General features: G+C 45.1%; 1 protein-coding gene across 1 annotated transcript in view; it reads left to right on the top strand.

Moving 5' to 3' along the window:
• Window positions 1–15,965, top strand: part of OBSCN (obscurin, cytoskeletal calmodulin and titin-interacting RhoGEF) — a 319,253-nt gene that overhangs the window by 3,809 nt on the left and 299,479 nt on the right. Inside the window, exon 2 of the mRNA XM_069095842.1 lies at window positions 14,333–15,362. Within this exon, the coding sequence (XP_068951943.1) occupies window positions 14,342–15,362 (1,021 nt within the window). The 5' untranslated portion in view covers window positions 14,333–14,341. The remainder of the gene's footprint in view (window positions 1–14,332; window positions 15,363–15,965) is intronic.

The following is a 15,965-nucleotide window of genomic DNA, read 5'->3' as shown; positions in this document are numbered from 1 at the left end:
GTGTGTGTGTGTGTGTGTGTGTGTGTGTGTGTGTGTGTGTGTGTGTGACAGAAAGAGACCCAGGGACACGGAGATAGACAAAGAAAGGAGATTCACAAATAAGCATGATAGAGACAATGTTTGAGTGCCTACTGTTCATAGCTGTGTATACAGCAGGGGCCAATGTCAAGGAGGAATGTCCTTTATGAGGTCCTCTATTGGGTGTACTAGGGAGAAAAAGAGGTAACCAATCTAGCACTTGGCTTCAGGGAGCTTACAGTCTAGTTGCTGCATGAAACGTGTATAGATAATTGTTGTATAAAGGAGAGTGAGATAAGTGGAAAGGGGAGGTATGAAAAAAGTGCTGTGAGAAGTGTGAGGAAGGAGAGAGCATTTTCAGCAGCGGGGATGTGAGGCTGAGGGACGGAAAACTTCGGGTCACCCTCGTTGGCACTTCCACAGACAGAGGAGCCAAAGGTAGGGGTTGTCCATTTTAAAAACAAATAGAGAATATCAGTCAATAAACGTTTACCAAGCACGTGTCAGTCAGTGTGCTAAGCCCCGGGGATACAAAGAATAGCCAAAAGACAATTCCCTCCCTCAAGGAGCTCACAATCTAAGGGGGAGACACATAAAAAGAAACCGAGAGGAAGGAAGGGAGAGGGGGTGGCCCCAGGTGGCCCCTGCTCCTTGAGGGAGCTCTGCAATGTCCCCCCTTTCCAGGAAGAGTGAGGAAAGGGCCCCAGGGGCAGGACCTGCTGAGGACAGGTGAGGTTCAGAGCCCGAAGGGACCTTAGATAGTCTCCTTAACTCCAACTCCTCATTTTATAGAAGTGGCAGTTGAGCCTTAGGAAGGGGAAGTGTCTTCTCCAAGGTCACGTAACTAGTAAGTGGCTAAGCCACAATTTGAACTCATGTCTCCCAACTCCCACTCCAGCACACTTTACCCTAGGCCACCCTACTTCTGAACTAATCACACCATGAGGTCTGAGGCAGGCAGGTGGCAAACAGCATGAAAAGAGATGGAACGGGGAGGGTTTGGAAGATTATAGTCAGTAGGATTTAGTGATCGATTGGATATAAATTAGTGATCAGACCAGCAAAATAAAGGTTAAGAAGCATATAGGTGTCCAAGCTGAGAGACAGACAGGAGAAGAGGGCCATCCCCCTTTCCAGGCACCAGTGATTAGGGCACTCTGAGGTAGTACTGGTGTAGACGTCTTGCTTGGCTCTGTTTCTGATATGCTGTCTTGATTCAAAGTTCCATGAAGAAAGAGACCACATGCTAATGATTATCATGTCCTCCCTCCCCAGCACAGTGCATTTTGTTGTTGTTGAGTTATTTCAGTCATGTCCGACTCTTCATGAGCCCATTTGGAGTTTTCTTGGCAAAGATACTAGAGTGGTTTGCCATTTCCTTCTCTAGCTCATTTTATAAGGAAACGGAAGCAAACATGGTTAAGTGACTTGACCAGGGTCACACAGCTTTGTAAAATGAGATGGTTAGATTAAATAATATCTAAGATTTCTTCCAGTTCTAATATCATATGAGTCTATGGGTAGTGTAGCATAAAGGGAATGAATGTCCACCTGGGAGTTGGAAGAGCTGGGTTCTCATCTCAGTTCCACAGGGAGCTCTCTGTATGTTAATGGGCAACTGATTCCCTCTCTCTAGGGTTGAGTTTCCTCCTCTATAAAATAAGGACTGACAAATGAGAGGTCTTGTTCACTTTTAAGTCCTGTGATCCTACAACCTTTTACCAAGATGAAATCCAAGGCCTCTTCCTGCTTAAAAATCCTCTGCTCCTATGAAACTTGGAATTGTGTCTTACATTTCCTTGTTTCCCAAAATACCCAGCTTCAGGTCTGCTAAACAGTAAGTGATAACAAATACCTGTTGATCTATGGAATGATTGATGGGTCTGACAGAAACATGGACAGGTCGAGGGGACATAAAATTAAAGATTGAGTGGAATGGGGTGGAACCAATCAGGCTTCCTGGAGATAATGAGTTTTCAGAAGAGCAAGAAAATGGTTTGGCAGTGAGAAGGAGTGTATGCTAAATTTCAATGGACATTTTTTTTTAAATCATAGTTTAGGCATTATCTAAGGTAGGGTTGTTTTTCTTTTTCTTTTTTTTTAAATTTAGGACAAAATCCTTGTAACAAGTATACATAGTCAAGCAAAATAAATTCCCAAATTGGTCAAAATTAATGTCTCATTATGCACCTTGAAGCTATCACCTGTCTCTGCCAGGATTCATCATTAGTCATCTTGAATAATGGTTAGCCATTGAGTTGATCAGAACTCTTATGTCTTTCAAAGGTATTTTCCTTTACAATTGTTCTCTTGGCTTCAGAAGTTTACTTCACTTTGTATAAGTTCATACAAGTGTTATACCAACTTTCTCTGAAACTTCAATTTCTTATGCTGAAATGATATTTTATTATATTCATTTAAATAATTAATTGTATCTACATACCATAATTTATTCAACCATTTCCCAGTGGATGAGCATTGCCTGCCCCCTCCCATGTCCAATTCTTTATTAAAACAAAAAGGAATTCTGAAATATGTTTCTACATCTGGGTTTTCCCTCTTTCTTCAATCTCTTTGGGGGTATAGTCAAACAGGGTATTGTTATTGTTGTTTTTTTTCCATTCAGATTTGGTCTCATAATGCTTGGATTTTACATATGATCTAATGGAAAGAGTCCTGGATCTGGGACTGCTTGGCCTGGGTTCAGATCCCTACTTAATAGCAATATGATCTTGGAAAAGTTGCTTCATCCCTTTAGGTCTCAGTTTCTTCCTCTGCAAAATGAGACAGTTGGATTTTCCACATGGATTTATAGATGAGTTCTATCAAGGGTCTAAAAAGAAGTTAATACCTATTCTATACTAATTTTTTTCCCAAAAACTAAGAAAGAACACACTTTCCCAAAATTTTTTTTATGAGAGAAATATGGTCCTAAATAACTAAACCAGGGAAAGGTAAAGCCAAGAAGGGGGACCAAGAGAAAGATAATATTAAGAGACAGGAGATGTGGATCTAGGGCACATTTTGGGGCAAACTCCCGATTAGCAGGCATAATGTGCATGGTAAACCAGCAAAGGAAGCCGAGAAGGCATGGTCAGACAGATAGGAAGAGAACCAGCAGAGAACAGTACCACCAAAACACAGAGAGCAGAGTGTCCAGGAGGAAAGGGCAGTCAAACACCACCAAGAGGCAAGGAAGGATGAGGATTGGGAAGGGACCCTTGGCTCTGGCAATTACGTCATTGGCAATTCTGTAGCGGGCAGCTTCAGTTGAACAATGAGATTGGGAGACATTTCAAGGAGCTAAGAAATTGAGAGAAGTGGAAATAGCAAGTGTAGATAACAGGTGCTTAACTGTGAAAGATAGAAGAGATATATAGGGGGATAGACTGAGGGGGATGATAGGGCCAAGTGAGGATTTTTTAAAGATAGTGGAGACCTGAACATGTTTATAGGCATCAAGAAAGGAGTCAGTATAAAATGATTATCAGGGCAATCTTGCAAAGGAGGGGATGAAGTCAAAGGGAGGGATGTTTTGTGACATGGTGGAAAGAACAGAGGTTTGGGAATCAGAGGACCTGGGTCCAGATCTTGGCTCAGCCACTGTGACCTGGGCTAAAGTTCCATATCTGTAAAATGAGGGGGTTTGACAAAATTTCCTCTAATGCCACTTACTGCTCTAAATCTCTGATTGTCTGAATTATAGATCAGTGTCACTGATGAATATTGATGCAAAAGTTTTATTATTGTTCTGATTTTACCAATGAGGGGATTGAGACTTGGAGAGGTAAAATTTGCCTAGGATCCATCACATTTATCAGGACTGGGATTTTAATCCAAATCTCCTTTGGCCTCAGATCCAGTGCTCTTTTCAACACACTGGAGGTGACTGGAAACCTCACAAATCTGCCATCTCTGTTTTGAAAGAATTCCCCCTCACTTTAATAGTCCTTTTAGAGAAGAGGAAACACTTTCCTGGTTCTTGTTCCTGTGAGTCTAGACTAGAGAATTTAGGAGCAGAAGGCAGAAGCTGAGCCACATTTCTAATTGGGATAAATTCAAAGCTATACGCTTGAATTATAAAAATCAGCTGTTAGGGGCGAGTAGGTGGCTCAGTGGATAGAACACCAGCCCTGGAGTCAGGAGGAGCTGAGTTCAAATCCGACTTCAGACACTTACTACCTCAGCTGCACAAGCACAGGATGGGGAAGATGAAGCCAAATGGCAATTTGAGTGAAAACAGAGTTTTCTAGTGAACCACAAGCTTAATGTGGGTCAGCAGTGACACATGCCATTCCAAAAATTAGCACAACTGTAGGCTCCATTAATGGAAGCATTGTGAGAAGCTGCAGAAGGTGCAGCACTAGACTTGGTTGGAATTAAGGGATGTGGGTTTGAATCCTGCTTCTGTCATATACTACCTGTGCCATATTAAATAAACCACTTTCTCTTTTGATGCCTCAGTGCTTTTATCTGTAAAATAAGGAGTTGGACTAAATCACTCCTCGTGTCTCTTTCATTTCTAAATCTATAAGGAGGAAGGGAGCAAGCATTCATTAGTCCCCTGCTATTTGTCAGGCACCATGCTAAGTGCTATTAGGTAGGTACTATTGTTATAGTAATTTATGGTTGAAGAAACTGAGACAGATAGAGGTTAAATTACTTGCTCAGGGTCACACAGCTAATAAGTGTTGGAGGCTGACTTTGAAATCAGGTCTTCCTGATTTCCTGCACTCTATCCCCTGGGCTACTGAGCTGGGTTCTCGCTGTCCTTTTCCCAATCAAGTCATATCTGAAGGATTGTGATCAATTCTGGGCATCATATTTTGGGAAGGGTGTTGACAGCTGCTTTGTGTTCAGAGTATTGTGACCAAGATGGGAAAGGAGCTATAGAACATTCTATCTGAGCACTGGCAAAAGGAGCTAGTTTATTCAGGTTGGAAAAGACTTATGGGCATATCGTAGCTGTCTTCAAGTATTTGAAGGGCAGACATGTGAAAGAAGAATCTGATTTGTTTTGTTTGGTTCTAGAAGCAACCAATGAGAATAAAAAGGGATCAGGTTTAGGCTCTGCCTAAGGAAAAACTTCCTTCTAAAATTTCAACTAGCGCTGAGATGTTTATGATTTTTGTATTTCTACAGTCCTTGTGACTAGAGGCAGCATGATATGGTGGATAGAAGGCTGGCTTTGGAGTCAGTAATGCCTGAGTTCAAATTCTGACTCTGAGACAAGCTGGATGTGTGACTATGGACATGTCACTGAATCTTTTGGCACCCTGGAATCTCTGACTCTCAGAGTTATAGACTATGTGTGATCTGTATTGGAGGAGAAGCTTTTCTTTTCTTTCCTTTTTTTTTGTTTTTGCTTTTTTTTTTTTTGGAGGGGGGAAGGTAGGGCAATTGGGGTTAAGTGACTTGCCCAGGGTCACACAGCTAGTTTTTGTGTTAAGTGTCTGAGGTCAAATCTGAACTCAGGTCCTCCTGACTCCAGGGACGGTGCTCTATTCACTGTGCCACCTAGCCGTCCCGGAGGAGAAGCTTTTCACAATAGAAATGTCCTAGACAAATGAAATCATAGGTTCAGACCAATGAGGAAAAGAAATCCTGATAACAGACCCCCCCCCCCAACTGCTGGAGGGTGTCACCATTTGCTCAGAGCAACTGCATTGGAGAGGCTGAAAAGTGTCCGAGATAATATAATGAATACTGGTTGATTGATATATTAATACTCACTGTTTATGTTTAATAACTTCATATAATCACTGGGTGGTGTAGTGGGAGGACAGAAACCTGGGCTCTAGTGCTGGCTTCTCCAGGAGCTAACAAGGTGAGACTTTGGGCAAGTCACGTTCTCAGCTTATTTTCATTAGGAACATGAAGGGATTGGACTACATGACCTATTAGGTCCCTTGCAGTTTTCACACTCTGACTTTTATTGTATAATTGTTCTTGGGGTCACAGAAGCTTGAAGGAAACTCAGTCAGTGTTTAGTCAGGCTGATGCCTGAGCAAGAATCTTCTCCATGACAGGACAAGTCCATTAAACTCTTGGTGCTTCCAGAAATTCTCTGAGGCCATGTTACGGATATTTTGCCAGTCTGGTCCAGAGACAGGGAACTCACTCCTGACAAGGGAACACATTTCTTTGATGGGTGGTTTTCATTGTCAAAAAGTTATTTTTATTGAGAGCCAGCATCAGACAAGTTCGAAGAGCTGTAGGTAGGCTAGGGGAGGGGAAGTCAGAAACAGATCAGGGAAGGCTTCCTGGAAGAGCTGGCAACTGAGGTGAGTGTGAATGGATGGGGAGGAATTCAGCAGGTGAAGTGGGGGAAGGAAGGCCATTCCAGGAAGAAGCAACCGAGTGAGCAGGGAAGGGCATGTCAGCAGGAAGGAGCAGGGGCTAAGGGGGGGTGGGGGTGGCAGGAGGCACAGTTTGACTGGAGCATTAAATTCATGAAGGAGAGTAAGGGGATATGACTTTGGAAAGGCAAGCTGGCACCAGATGATGGAGGGCCTTGAATGCCAGCCTGAGTTAGAACTTTATTGGGTAGACAGCAGGAAGCTGTTGAAGGGTTTTGAGCAGCATTGAGAAGACAGTTTAGTGGGAAAAGACCTGGGGGGCTTTTTTGGCCAAAAAGTCTGGGTGTTTGAGTCCTAGCTTTACCACTAGGTGCAAAACCATACAATCTTTTCACTCTCTGGACTTCACCTTCTTGGCAACAGCCTTGGCCCCCACACCCTCTTTCCAGCTCCCTTTATGTGTTTTATTCCCCAAGTAGGAGGCGAGTATCTTGAGGCTGGAGACTGTTGGGTTTTTGGCTTTTATTTGTATTCCCAATGCCTGGATTGTGCCTGGCATGTTGTAGGCGCTTAGAAAATATTCTCTCTCTCTCTCTCTCTCTCTCTCTCTCTCTCTCTCTCTCTCTCTCTCTCTCTCTCTCTCTCTCTCTCTCTCTCTCTCTCTCTGTCTCTCTGTTTCTGTCTCTGTCTCTCTCTCCCTCTCCTTCTCCTTCTCCCTCACTCTCTCTGTCCATTTTCTTCCCTACCCCTCTCTTCTTCTTTCCCTTTCCTCCCCCTCTTCTTCTCTCCCTCTCTTTTTCCTCTCCTCTCCTCTTCTTTTTCTCTCTCTCCCTCCCTCCTCCCTCTTCCTCCATTGCTCCCTCCCTCTCTCTCCCTTTCCCCCTCTCCCTTTCCTCCCCCCTCCCCATCTTTCCCCTCCCTCTCTCTCTGTTTCCCTCTCCCTCTCTTCCTCTCTCCCCCTCTTTCCTTTCTTCTCCTCTTCTTTTTCCCTTTCTCTCACTCTCCCATCTCTTCCTCCCTCTCTCTTCCCCTTCTCCTCTTTCTCTCCCTCCCTCCTTCTCTCCCTCTCTTTCTCCCCTCTCTCTGTCCTTTTTCCTCCCTCCGTCTCTCCCCCTCTCTCATCTCCATGGTATAATCATTTAGCCTCTCTGGGCTTCAGTGTCTTCCTTTCCACAATAAGAGCTGATTGTGATGGTCTGTAAGGACTCTTCTTCTACAAGAGACACTGTGTGATGACAAGATCAGTGTGTAGGCAGGTTAGTCTGAGGAGGGTATGAACGATGGGTTGGAGAGGAGGAAGACTGGAGGCACTGGGAGAGAGATGGGAATGGAGAGGCCTGCTAGGAGCATGTTGCACACTCAGCCGGGTGATGCCCTTGCTGCTTCTCGGCTCAGGTCAGGGGTGCAGGGTCTTGGTCTGGTCTCACCGTTAGCCTGCCATGCAACAGTGCCCAGCGTCCCCTCTGAGAGCAGAAACTACCAGAAGCACAGTGAGTCAGCAACCCCTTTTTTAGCCAGCCCAGCACTCACACCGAAAAGGGCTCAGCCTGCCTCCTCTCTTGAAGGATTAAATAGGATTAGAATGATATGAGAGCAAGCTGTTCCCCCTGCCCTTTCTCCTCCTGCTCAGACCCTGAAGCTCTGCACTCTTTGGTGCTTTGATAGCAGGGATAGGTCACACTGAACCATCCACAGACCCTTACCAGTTCATCCTTGTGTGGGCCAGAGTTCAGTCTGTGAGTCCAGTTCTAATAGAACCCCGAGTTCCATTTGAGGTTCTAGAGATCATTTAGAATCACACTTATACTCTTGGCCTCACTAGGCCATGAACTACATGGATGCTTTTTCTCAGGAATAAAATTGGGGATAATTGCTCCAATCAATCAGCCTAGCCCTTCTCTCCAAGGAGAGAGCCAGGACACGCTCATCCTGAGCCAGTGGCATTTGATTTACCACATCCCCTTTAGCTCCAGGGGGGGTGGATTTCCTAAGTTCCTTCTTCTAGTCCCCACACATTCCTTCAAAACATCTCTTCAGATAGTGCTCCCCTCTCCTAGTCCCAGATGTCTGGTGTGGTGATTGGAGACTTGGTTCCTGCCTTTGGGAGCCCCCCCCCCCCGTCTGGTAGGGATTGTCTCCAATAAATTTAATAAAGGTAGACTGAGCTACAGACTCTGAGTGATGCATATAGCTTGGCACAGGAGGTCAGACTGGTAATCTCAGTAAAACCAGCAGCCTCAGTGAGGAGGGGACCTTCTTGATTGACACACAACAAAGAAAGGGTCTTGGTAGGCATGGAGCATTATGATTGTCTATATTAAGAAAGGTAGGCTGGCATTCAGGTGATTTTCTGGTCAGGATTTTCTGGTCTGAAGAAGGTAGAGATCAGTGTGGGTTTGGGTGGTCAGGGAGGGCCCCTGAGAAGATGGGTAGAGAGGAAGGGAAGGGAGAAGATAGTCTGGGGGATTGAGGATAGAGAGTCAAGGCCTCCAACTAGAGGACTGGAAATGGATTTGAAATATACTGGGAACCCTGAGGAGACCCACTTGACTTGAGGAATGGTTTGTGATGGTGAGCTGGGGAGAATTTAGAAATTCTTCCAATGGAATGTCTCTTCCTCCCCACGCCCTCACTCTATTGTCTATGGACTTGTAGTCCAGAAACCTGGTACTGGGAGGCCTTGGACAAATCACATGTCCTCTCTGAGCTCATTTCCTCATCAGCAAAATGGAGATAATTAGCTTTATCCCACCTACCGTAAGGGTGATGGTGAGAAAAGAACTTGGTAAACTTACCAAAATGTAAGCTGTTATCCTTACTCCTTTATTAAAGGGATAGTGAATGACATTTAGAAAAGGAAGCTGTGATCGCCTAGAGTTCCAACAGGGCTTCATCCAGAATAGGTCACACCAAATGAATTTCATTTCCTTCCTTTTAACAGGGTTACTGTATTAGTGGATCAAGGCAATGCTGTAGTTACCATTAATTTTTTTTTTTTTTTGCTTTTTGGAGGGGGAAAGGCAGGGCAATTGGGGTTAAGTGACTTGCCCAAGGTCACATGGCTAGTAAGTGTTAAATGTCTGAGGTCAGATTTGAACTCAGGCCCTCCTGACTTCAGGGATGGTGCTCTATTTACTGCCCCACCTTGCTGCCCCTTGTTAATTTTTTAAAATGAGACCTTTACAAAGCATCTCACTATTCTTGTGGCCAAGACAGAAGGATGTGGGCTAGACAGTAGAGACTGGGTGAATTTGGAACAGACTGAATGGCCAGGACCAAACAATCACAGAAGGTTAGAGTTTCAGAATGGCAAGAGCCCTCAATAGCCATCTTGTCCAACCCATACCCAAAAAGGAATCTCTTCTATACTATACCTGACAAGTTACCATCCCATCTCTCCCTTAAGACCCTCTCCTTCTTTAAGAGGCCAGTTGCATTTATGGGAATATCAAGCCTAAATTTGCACCTTCTCCCCATTTCTTCTGGTTTTATCCTCCAAGACCAAAGAGAACTAGTAGAAATCTCTCTTTCTTCTGACTACCTTTCAAATAACTTGAAGGTTATCACACCCCACCCCAACCATCTCTTCCTCCCTGGTTTCTTCAACAGACTTTCATATGACATAGACTTTGCCATTCCTGGTTGGCCTCTGGGTGCCTTCTAGTTCAGCAATGTCCTTCTTAAAATGGACCACCTGGAGGTGAACACAATATTCCAAATGTGGTCTGGTGATTAGCTCCTTCTTATAAGAACTGTGTCTATGCAATCTCAGATCCACACTATCTTTTTGGGCTTCCACATCACCCTGCTGGGTTTTGTCCCACTTGTAGTCCACTAAAACCCCATGATCTTTCTCAGGCAACCTATTGATTGTGGCTCTTGCCCTTGAACTTGGGAAGCTGATTTTTGAGGAGTAGAGTTTTTCAGGGGATATATTTTTGTTGATATCTGGCTTTTTTTCCCACATCTTCAGCATCCTTTCTCCTCCTGCCTCCCAGACAGCCATCCCATATAAGTAACAGTAATTTTTAAAGAAAAAAAAGGGACTACTCCAAATCAGCAAAATTGATCAATACATTGAAAAAATCTGAAAGTGTATGTAATGTACCCTCACCTCCTACCTCTGCAAAGGAATGGAGTGGGGGCGTCTTTTCATATCTTGAGGAGTGGTCATTAAAAGCCTCATTTTAGAAGGGTGTCTCTAATGGAATGTTTCAGGTTTTGTCCCTGTGTTATTCACCTTTTTGACTGATTGTGTGTGTGTGTGTGTGTGTGTGTGTGTGTGAATGAAGGTAAAGATCTGTATTTATCAAACTGACAGATATACAACACTTGGAGGGATAGTTAACATCCTGGATGATAAAGTTAGGATCAGTAAAAGATCTCAACAAGTTTTGAATATTGAGCTGAATCTAATAAGATGAAATTTTTTGGGATGAATGGAAGATTTTACTCTGGATTTAAAAAAAAATAGACCCCATATGTACAATGCTGGAAACTGGCACTAGACAATCTTTCCTCTGAAAAAAGATCTGGGGGTCTCAGTGGACTGCAAAATTTAATATGAATGAACAGCATAGTGTGGCATTAAAGAACACCCTTATGATCCTTGGCTGCATTAAGAGAAGCATGGTGTCCAGGATGACGATGGTTTGAAAGTCTTATTGTATGCTGGCATAATTAGACCACATCTGCACTGTTGGGTTCAGTTCTGGGTGCCACATCTAGGGAGGATCTTGATAAGACAGAGAAGGGTGACCAGGATGCTCAAAATATTTGAGCTCATGCTTTATGAAAATCGGTTGAAGCAACTAGGATGTTAGCCTGGAGATGAGAAGACTGACTGGGGAGTGATAATTGTTGTCAAGGATGGGAAGGTCTGGCATAGGGAAGAGGAAATGTACTTGTTCTTCTTGACTTCAGAGGGCAGAACTAGGAGCAATGGTTGGAAAGAAAACAAACACTTATTAAGTACCTACTGTGTGCCTTGCAATGCACTAAGTGCTTTACAAATAGCATTTCATTTTATCCTCCCAACAACCCTGGGAAGGTGTTATTATTATCCTCATTTTACAATTGAGGAAACTGAGGCAAACAGGTTAAGTGACTTGCTCAGGTTCACACAGCTAGCAAATATCTGAGACTGGATTTGAACTCTAGTCTTCTTGACTGCAGCCCCAGGACTTTATCCAATGCATAGTGCACATCTGCAATCTACCCTCTGCCCCCGTTCACTTTATATCTCCCCCAGTTGCCTCCAGGGAAAGAGGGAGAGGGATAGACTTATATTCTATGTGAAGGAAAGATTCCAAACAGTTGATGGATCCTCACAGTAGGACTGCTCTGTGGTAGTGGGTGAAGACCCCTTTATCAGAGTCTTCAAGAGAAAGCTGAGTTGAGGATACTCAGCATTGTGGGGCAAAATTGTGGTTTGGGCTTCATTCCATCTCCAATATCCTGTTATAGATAATTCTAAGTCATTTTCTAGCTTTGTGACCTTGGGCAAGTCATGTTATCCACTGAACCACCTGTTTGTTGAGAATGGTAATTAATACAAGAAGAAGAAGAAGGAGAAGGAGAAGAAGGAGAAGGAAAAGAGGAGAGAAGAAGAAGAAGACAGTGACACTGGGGTAATCAATAGAGAGCTGACTTCAGAGTTAAGGAAGGCCTGAGTTCAAATTTGGCCTCTGACACATCCTGGCTATGTGACCCTGCTCAGATCACTTAACCTTTCAATGCCCTCACTCATGGAATTGTCTAAAATTAAAAATGACAAAACATCTGCTGGTTTGTATCGGTAAAGAGAATTTGCTCACTAGGTAGCTCCCTACATTGATGAAGTCACAGGTCCAGATTTTTTAAAAAATAAAGTTAATATCTGAAACTCATGTCCAAAATAGAACTCATTATCTTTCCCTCTAACAAGTCAACAAGCATTACTCTTCCAAGATTCTCTATTTCTGTGACAGTGACATCCCAATCAAAATGGGATGTCACCTTAATCTAAGATTGGGAACCTGAAAGATTGGGATTGAAAGGTTGTTTCCCAACCGTAGAGGCGCCCTTGATGCTTCCCTCTTCTTCACTCCTGATTTTCAATCAATTGCCAAGTCCTATTGATTCTCTTCAACAAGGACTGTCCCTTCCCTCCCCTTCTCTTGACTTCATCACTACCTTGGTTCATGCCCTGATCACCATTCTCTTAGGACTATGACAATAGTCTCATAATTGGCTTCCTTGCTTCCCTCGTCCCTCTCTAATTCATTGTCCGTACAGCTGGCAAAGTGATTATCCAAAAGCACTTGTCTGACCATGACACTCCTTTCCTCAAAAATTCTCAGTGGCTCCCTATTGTTTCTAGGATAAAAAAGAAAACAAATTCCTCCACCTCACATTTTAAAAGCCTTCCACAATCTGGCTTCCATCTACTTTTTCACACATTTCACATTAACCTCCCTATCCTGCCCCTTCCAAAGATCCCGTCAATATAGAGCTGGACCTGGATTCAGGGGAACCTGAGTTTAAATCCAGCCTCAGACATTTACTAGCTGTGTGACCCTGGGCAAGTCATTTAACCTCTGTTTGCTTCAGTTTCCTCATCTGTGAAAATGGAGATAATAATAGCACCTACATCCCAAAGTTGTTGTGACGGTCAAATAACAAATAAAAGTGTTCTTCAAATCTTGAGATGCTATATAAATAATAATATAATTATTACTGTTTCCTGAGCTCTACCTGCCATCAAGAACCTTCTGTAGCTGCACAATCAGTCCTCACTGCCCAGAAGTTTGTCTCTATCTCTGTCTCTGTGTCTGTCTGTCTGTCTCCTCCTCTTACCTATTTATCTTAAAATCCTGGACATCTTTCAAAGTCCGGCTCAAGGACTGCCTCCTACTTGTGAAGTCCTTCCCCCCAATTATTAGTGTTTTCTCACCCCCTCAAATGACCTTATATTTACTTCTCTGTATGGAGAATGAAAAAAGAAAAGTAAGCTGCATGAGGGTAGGGAGGGTTTTTTCTTTGTTTTCCTTGGTCCTAACACAGGAACAGTATCTTGTAACTATACTTTAGAAATATTTATTGAATTGAACTTACATAGCTTTGAGATTCACAGAATACTTTGCATCCAGTGTGTCATGTGAGTGTGGCAATAACCCTGTCAAATAAAATACTAGAAGTATTATTAATCATTCTTCCCATTAACACATGGGGAAATTGAGATTTTAGGGAGGTTTAGGGGCTTCTTTATAGTCACAAAACTGGCAAATGTTGGAGTCAGAATTCAAGCCCAGGTCTTTCTAGACTCTAAGGTTGGCATTTTTCCCACTGGCCTAAGCTGCCTATCCAATATTTGGCTGCTTCCTTTGTGGGATTGTTGTGAGGAAAGTAGGTTGTAATTCTTAAAGAACCGCTAAGTGGAAGGAGTAAATTAGGGTTTTCTCTCCACCAGTCAGAGTGGGTCAGGCCAGGCATATGTCTCAGATTGGGGTTGGCAGTGATGGGGACAGGAGGTATAGTTTACCAAGAGGGGCAGGACTTTGTGGGGAAGAGGAGAAGGTAGCCTGAGGGGGGATTCCAGAGACTGACCCTGCATGGCCTCACCAGGAGAGAGGAAAGAATGTGCCCACCACTCACCCTATCTGGCTCGTTGGGTAAATATCCTTTAGGAATCCTGGTAAATGGAGATTTGGTGTTGACTGGGACCTGAATTCAAATTCTCCTTTCTTCCGACTACTAGCTGAGTTACCTTGGACAAACTTGTCTATCTCAATACCTTTTTTTTTAATTTACTTTTTAGTTTTCAACATTCATTTCCCAAAGATTCTGAGGTACAAATTTTCTTCCAATCTCTCCCCTACCCCCACCCCAAGATGGCAAGCAAAGTCTCAATTTCTTCATCTCTAAAAAGAGGAGGTTGGGTTTGGTGGTTTCTGGGGTCCCTTTCCAGCTCTAAGTCCTATAATCAAACTTGTCATTTTCCACCCATGTTTATTGCTGTTTTCCTCTTCTTCCAGGAAGCCAAGATGGATTACAACACCTTCAGAAGTGGGGCACCCCGCTTCCTCACCCGGCCCAAGGCTTTCCTGGTGTCAGTGGGCAAAGATGCCACCCTAAGCTGCCAAATTGTGGGCAACCCGGTCCCGATGGTCAGCTGGGAGAAAGACCAGGTGCCCGTAGCCCCCGGCGGGCGCTTCCGTATGGCCGAGGAGGGTGACTTGTACCGCCTGACCATCGTGGACCTTACGCTGGAGGACAGCGGCCAGTACATGTGCCGGGCCCGCAACTCCATCGGAGAGGCCTTTGCGGCGGTCAGTCTGCAGGTGGGCGAGGACACCATGCGAGCCGAGCTGGCTCCCTACTTCCTCCTGCGGCCAACATCGATCCGGGTGAGCGTGGGGGAGGATGCCACCTTCCGCTGCCGCGTACAGGGCAGCCCCCCGATGTCTGTCAGCTGGACGAAAGATGGCCGGCGGCTGGGCGAGCCATCGTCGCCCGATTTCCACCGAGTGCAGGTTGAGGCTCGGGGTGAAGACAGCTCCCTGCGGATCCGGGGCGCCCGTCCCCGCGATGGCGGCACCTATACCGTGTTGGCGGAGAACCCGATCGGGTCTACCAGTGCCGCCGCTGCCCTCGTGGTGGACGAGAAGGCCCTCCTGGGTCCCAGGGCCACCGATGCCTCCTCCGGGACAACCGCCCTGCTGAGCCACCTGCAGAAGCGGCGGGAGGAGATCCGGTCGGAAGGCGCGGGCCTGAGCTCCAGCTTGGGGCGCTGGACCAGTGCGGGCACACGCACGTGCACTGTGACCGAGGGCAAGCACGCTCGCCTGAGCTGCTACGTGACTGGGGAGCCCAAGCCCGAGACCATATGGAAGAAGGACGGGGAGGTGGTGGTGGAGGGCCGCAGGCACATGATCTACGAGGACAAGCAGGAGAACTTCGTGCTGAAAATCCTCTTCTGCAAACAGGCTGACAACGGGCTCTACACGTGCACAGCCTCCAACCTGGTGGGACAGACCTACAGCTCTGTGCTGGTGGTGGTGAGAGGTGAGGCAGTGGGCTTTCTGGCAGCCTGGAAAGAGGCCTGCGCTGGGGGTCATGAGCTCTGGCTCTGACACCTGGGTCCCATCTCCACTGGGTTTCCTTAGCCACCAGGCTGAGCTAATAGTACTTATAATTTCTCCACCGCAGAGTTGGTAGGAGGAAAGTGCTCGGTAAACTTTAGAACTCCAGAGAAATGGGAATGATTGTTGTCATTTTATGCCCCTGTCCCCCCTTCTTTGCCCTTGGGGCCAAACCCCCTTCTCTGATTCTTCTCATCCTCCTTAGTCCCCCTACTACCAGCTCTGTCCCTCTCCCTAGGGAGATAGAAGAATTAATTCTTTAGAGTTCCTTCTGTCTTAAGAACTTAGAACCTATGGACTTCTTATTCTCATCTTGGCCCCACCCAAGGAGCTCTCATGGCCTAATTGAGTTAAAGAGATACCATGGCATGGTGGAGAAGACTGTTGGTTTGGAGGACTAACGTTCAGCTCCTGGTGTCCACAATGGCTAACTATGTGACCCTGGGCCAACTATTTCACCTAGGATTCCTTCTCTGTGAAATAAGGGCAGTAATATTTACACTAAATACCTCACAGGCTCATTATT

The sequence above is a fragment of the Petaurus breviceps genome, unplaced genomic scaffold, assembly GCF_028583685.1.
Source record: "Petaurus breviceps papuanus isolate PSGF00001 unplaced genomic scaffold, PetGlider_PUasm1.0 227, whole genome shotgun sequence".
Taxonomy (NCBI): domain Eukaryota; kingdom Metazoa; phylum Chordata; class Mammalia; order Diprotodontia; family Petauridae; genus Petaurus; species Petaurus breviceps.
Note: the sequence above shows the minus strand (reverse complement) of the source record. Positions and strands in the feature narration are given on the sequence as shown.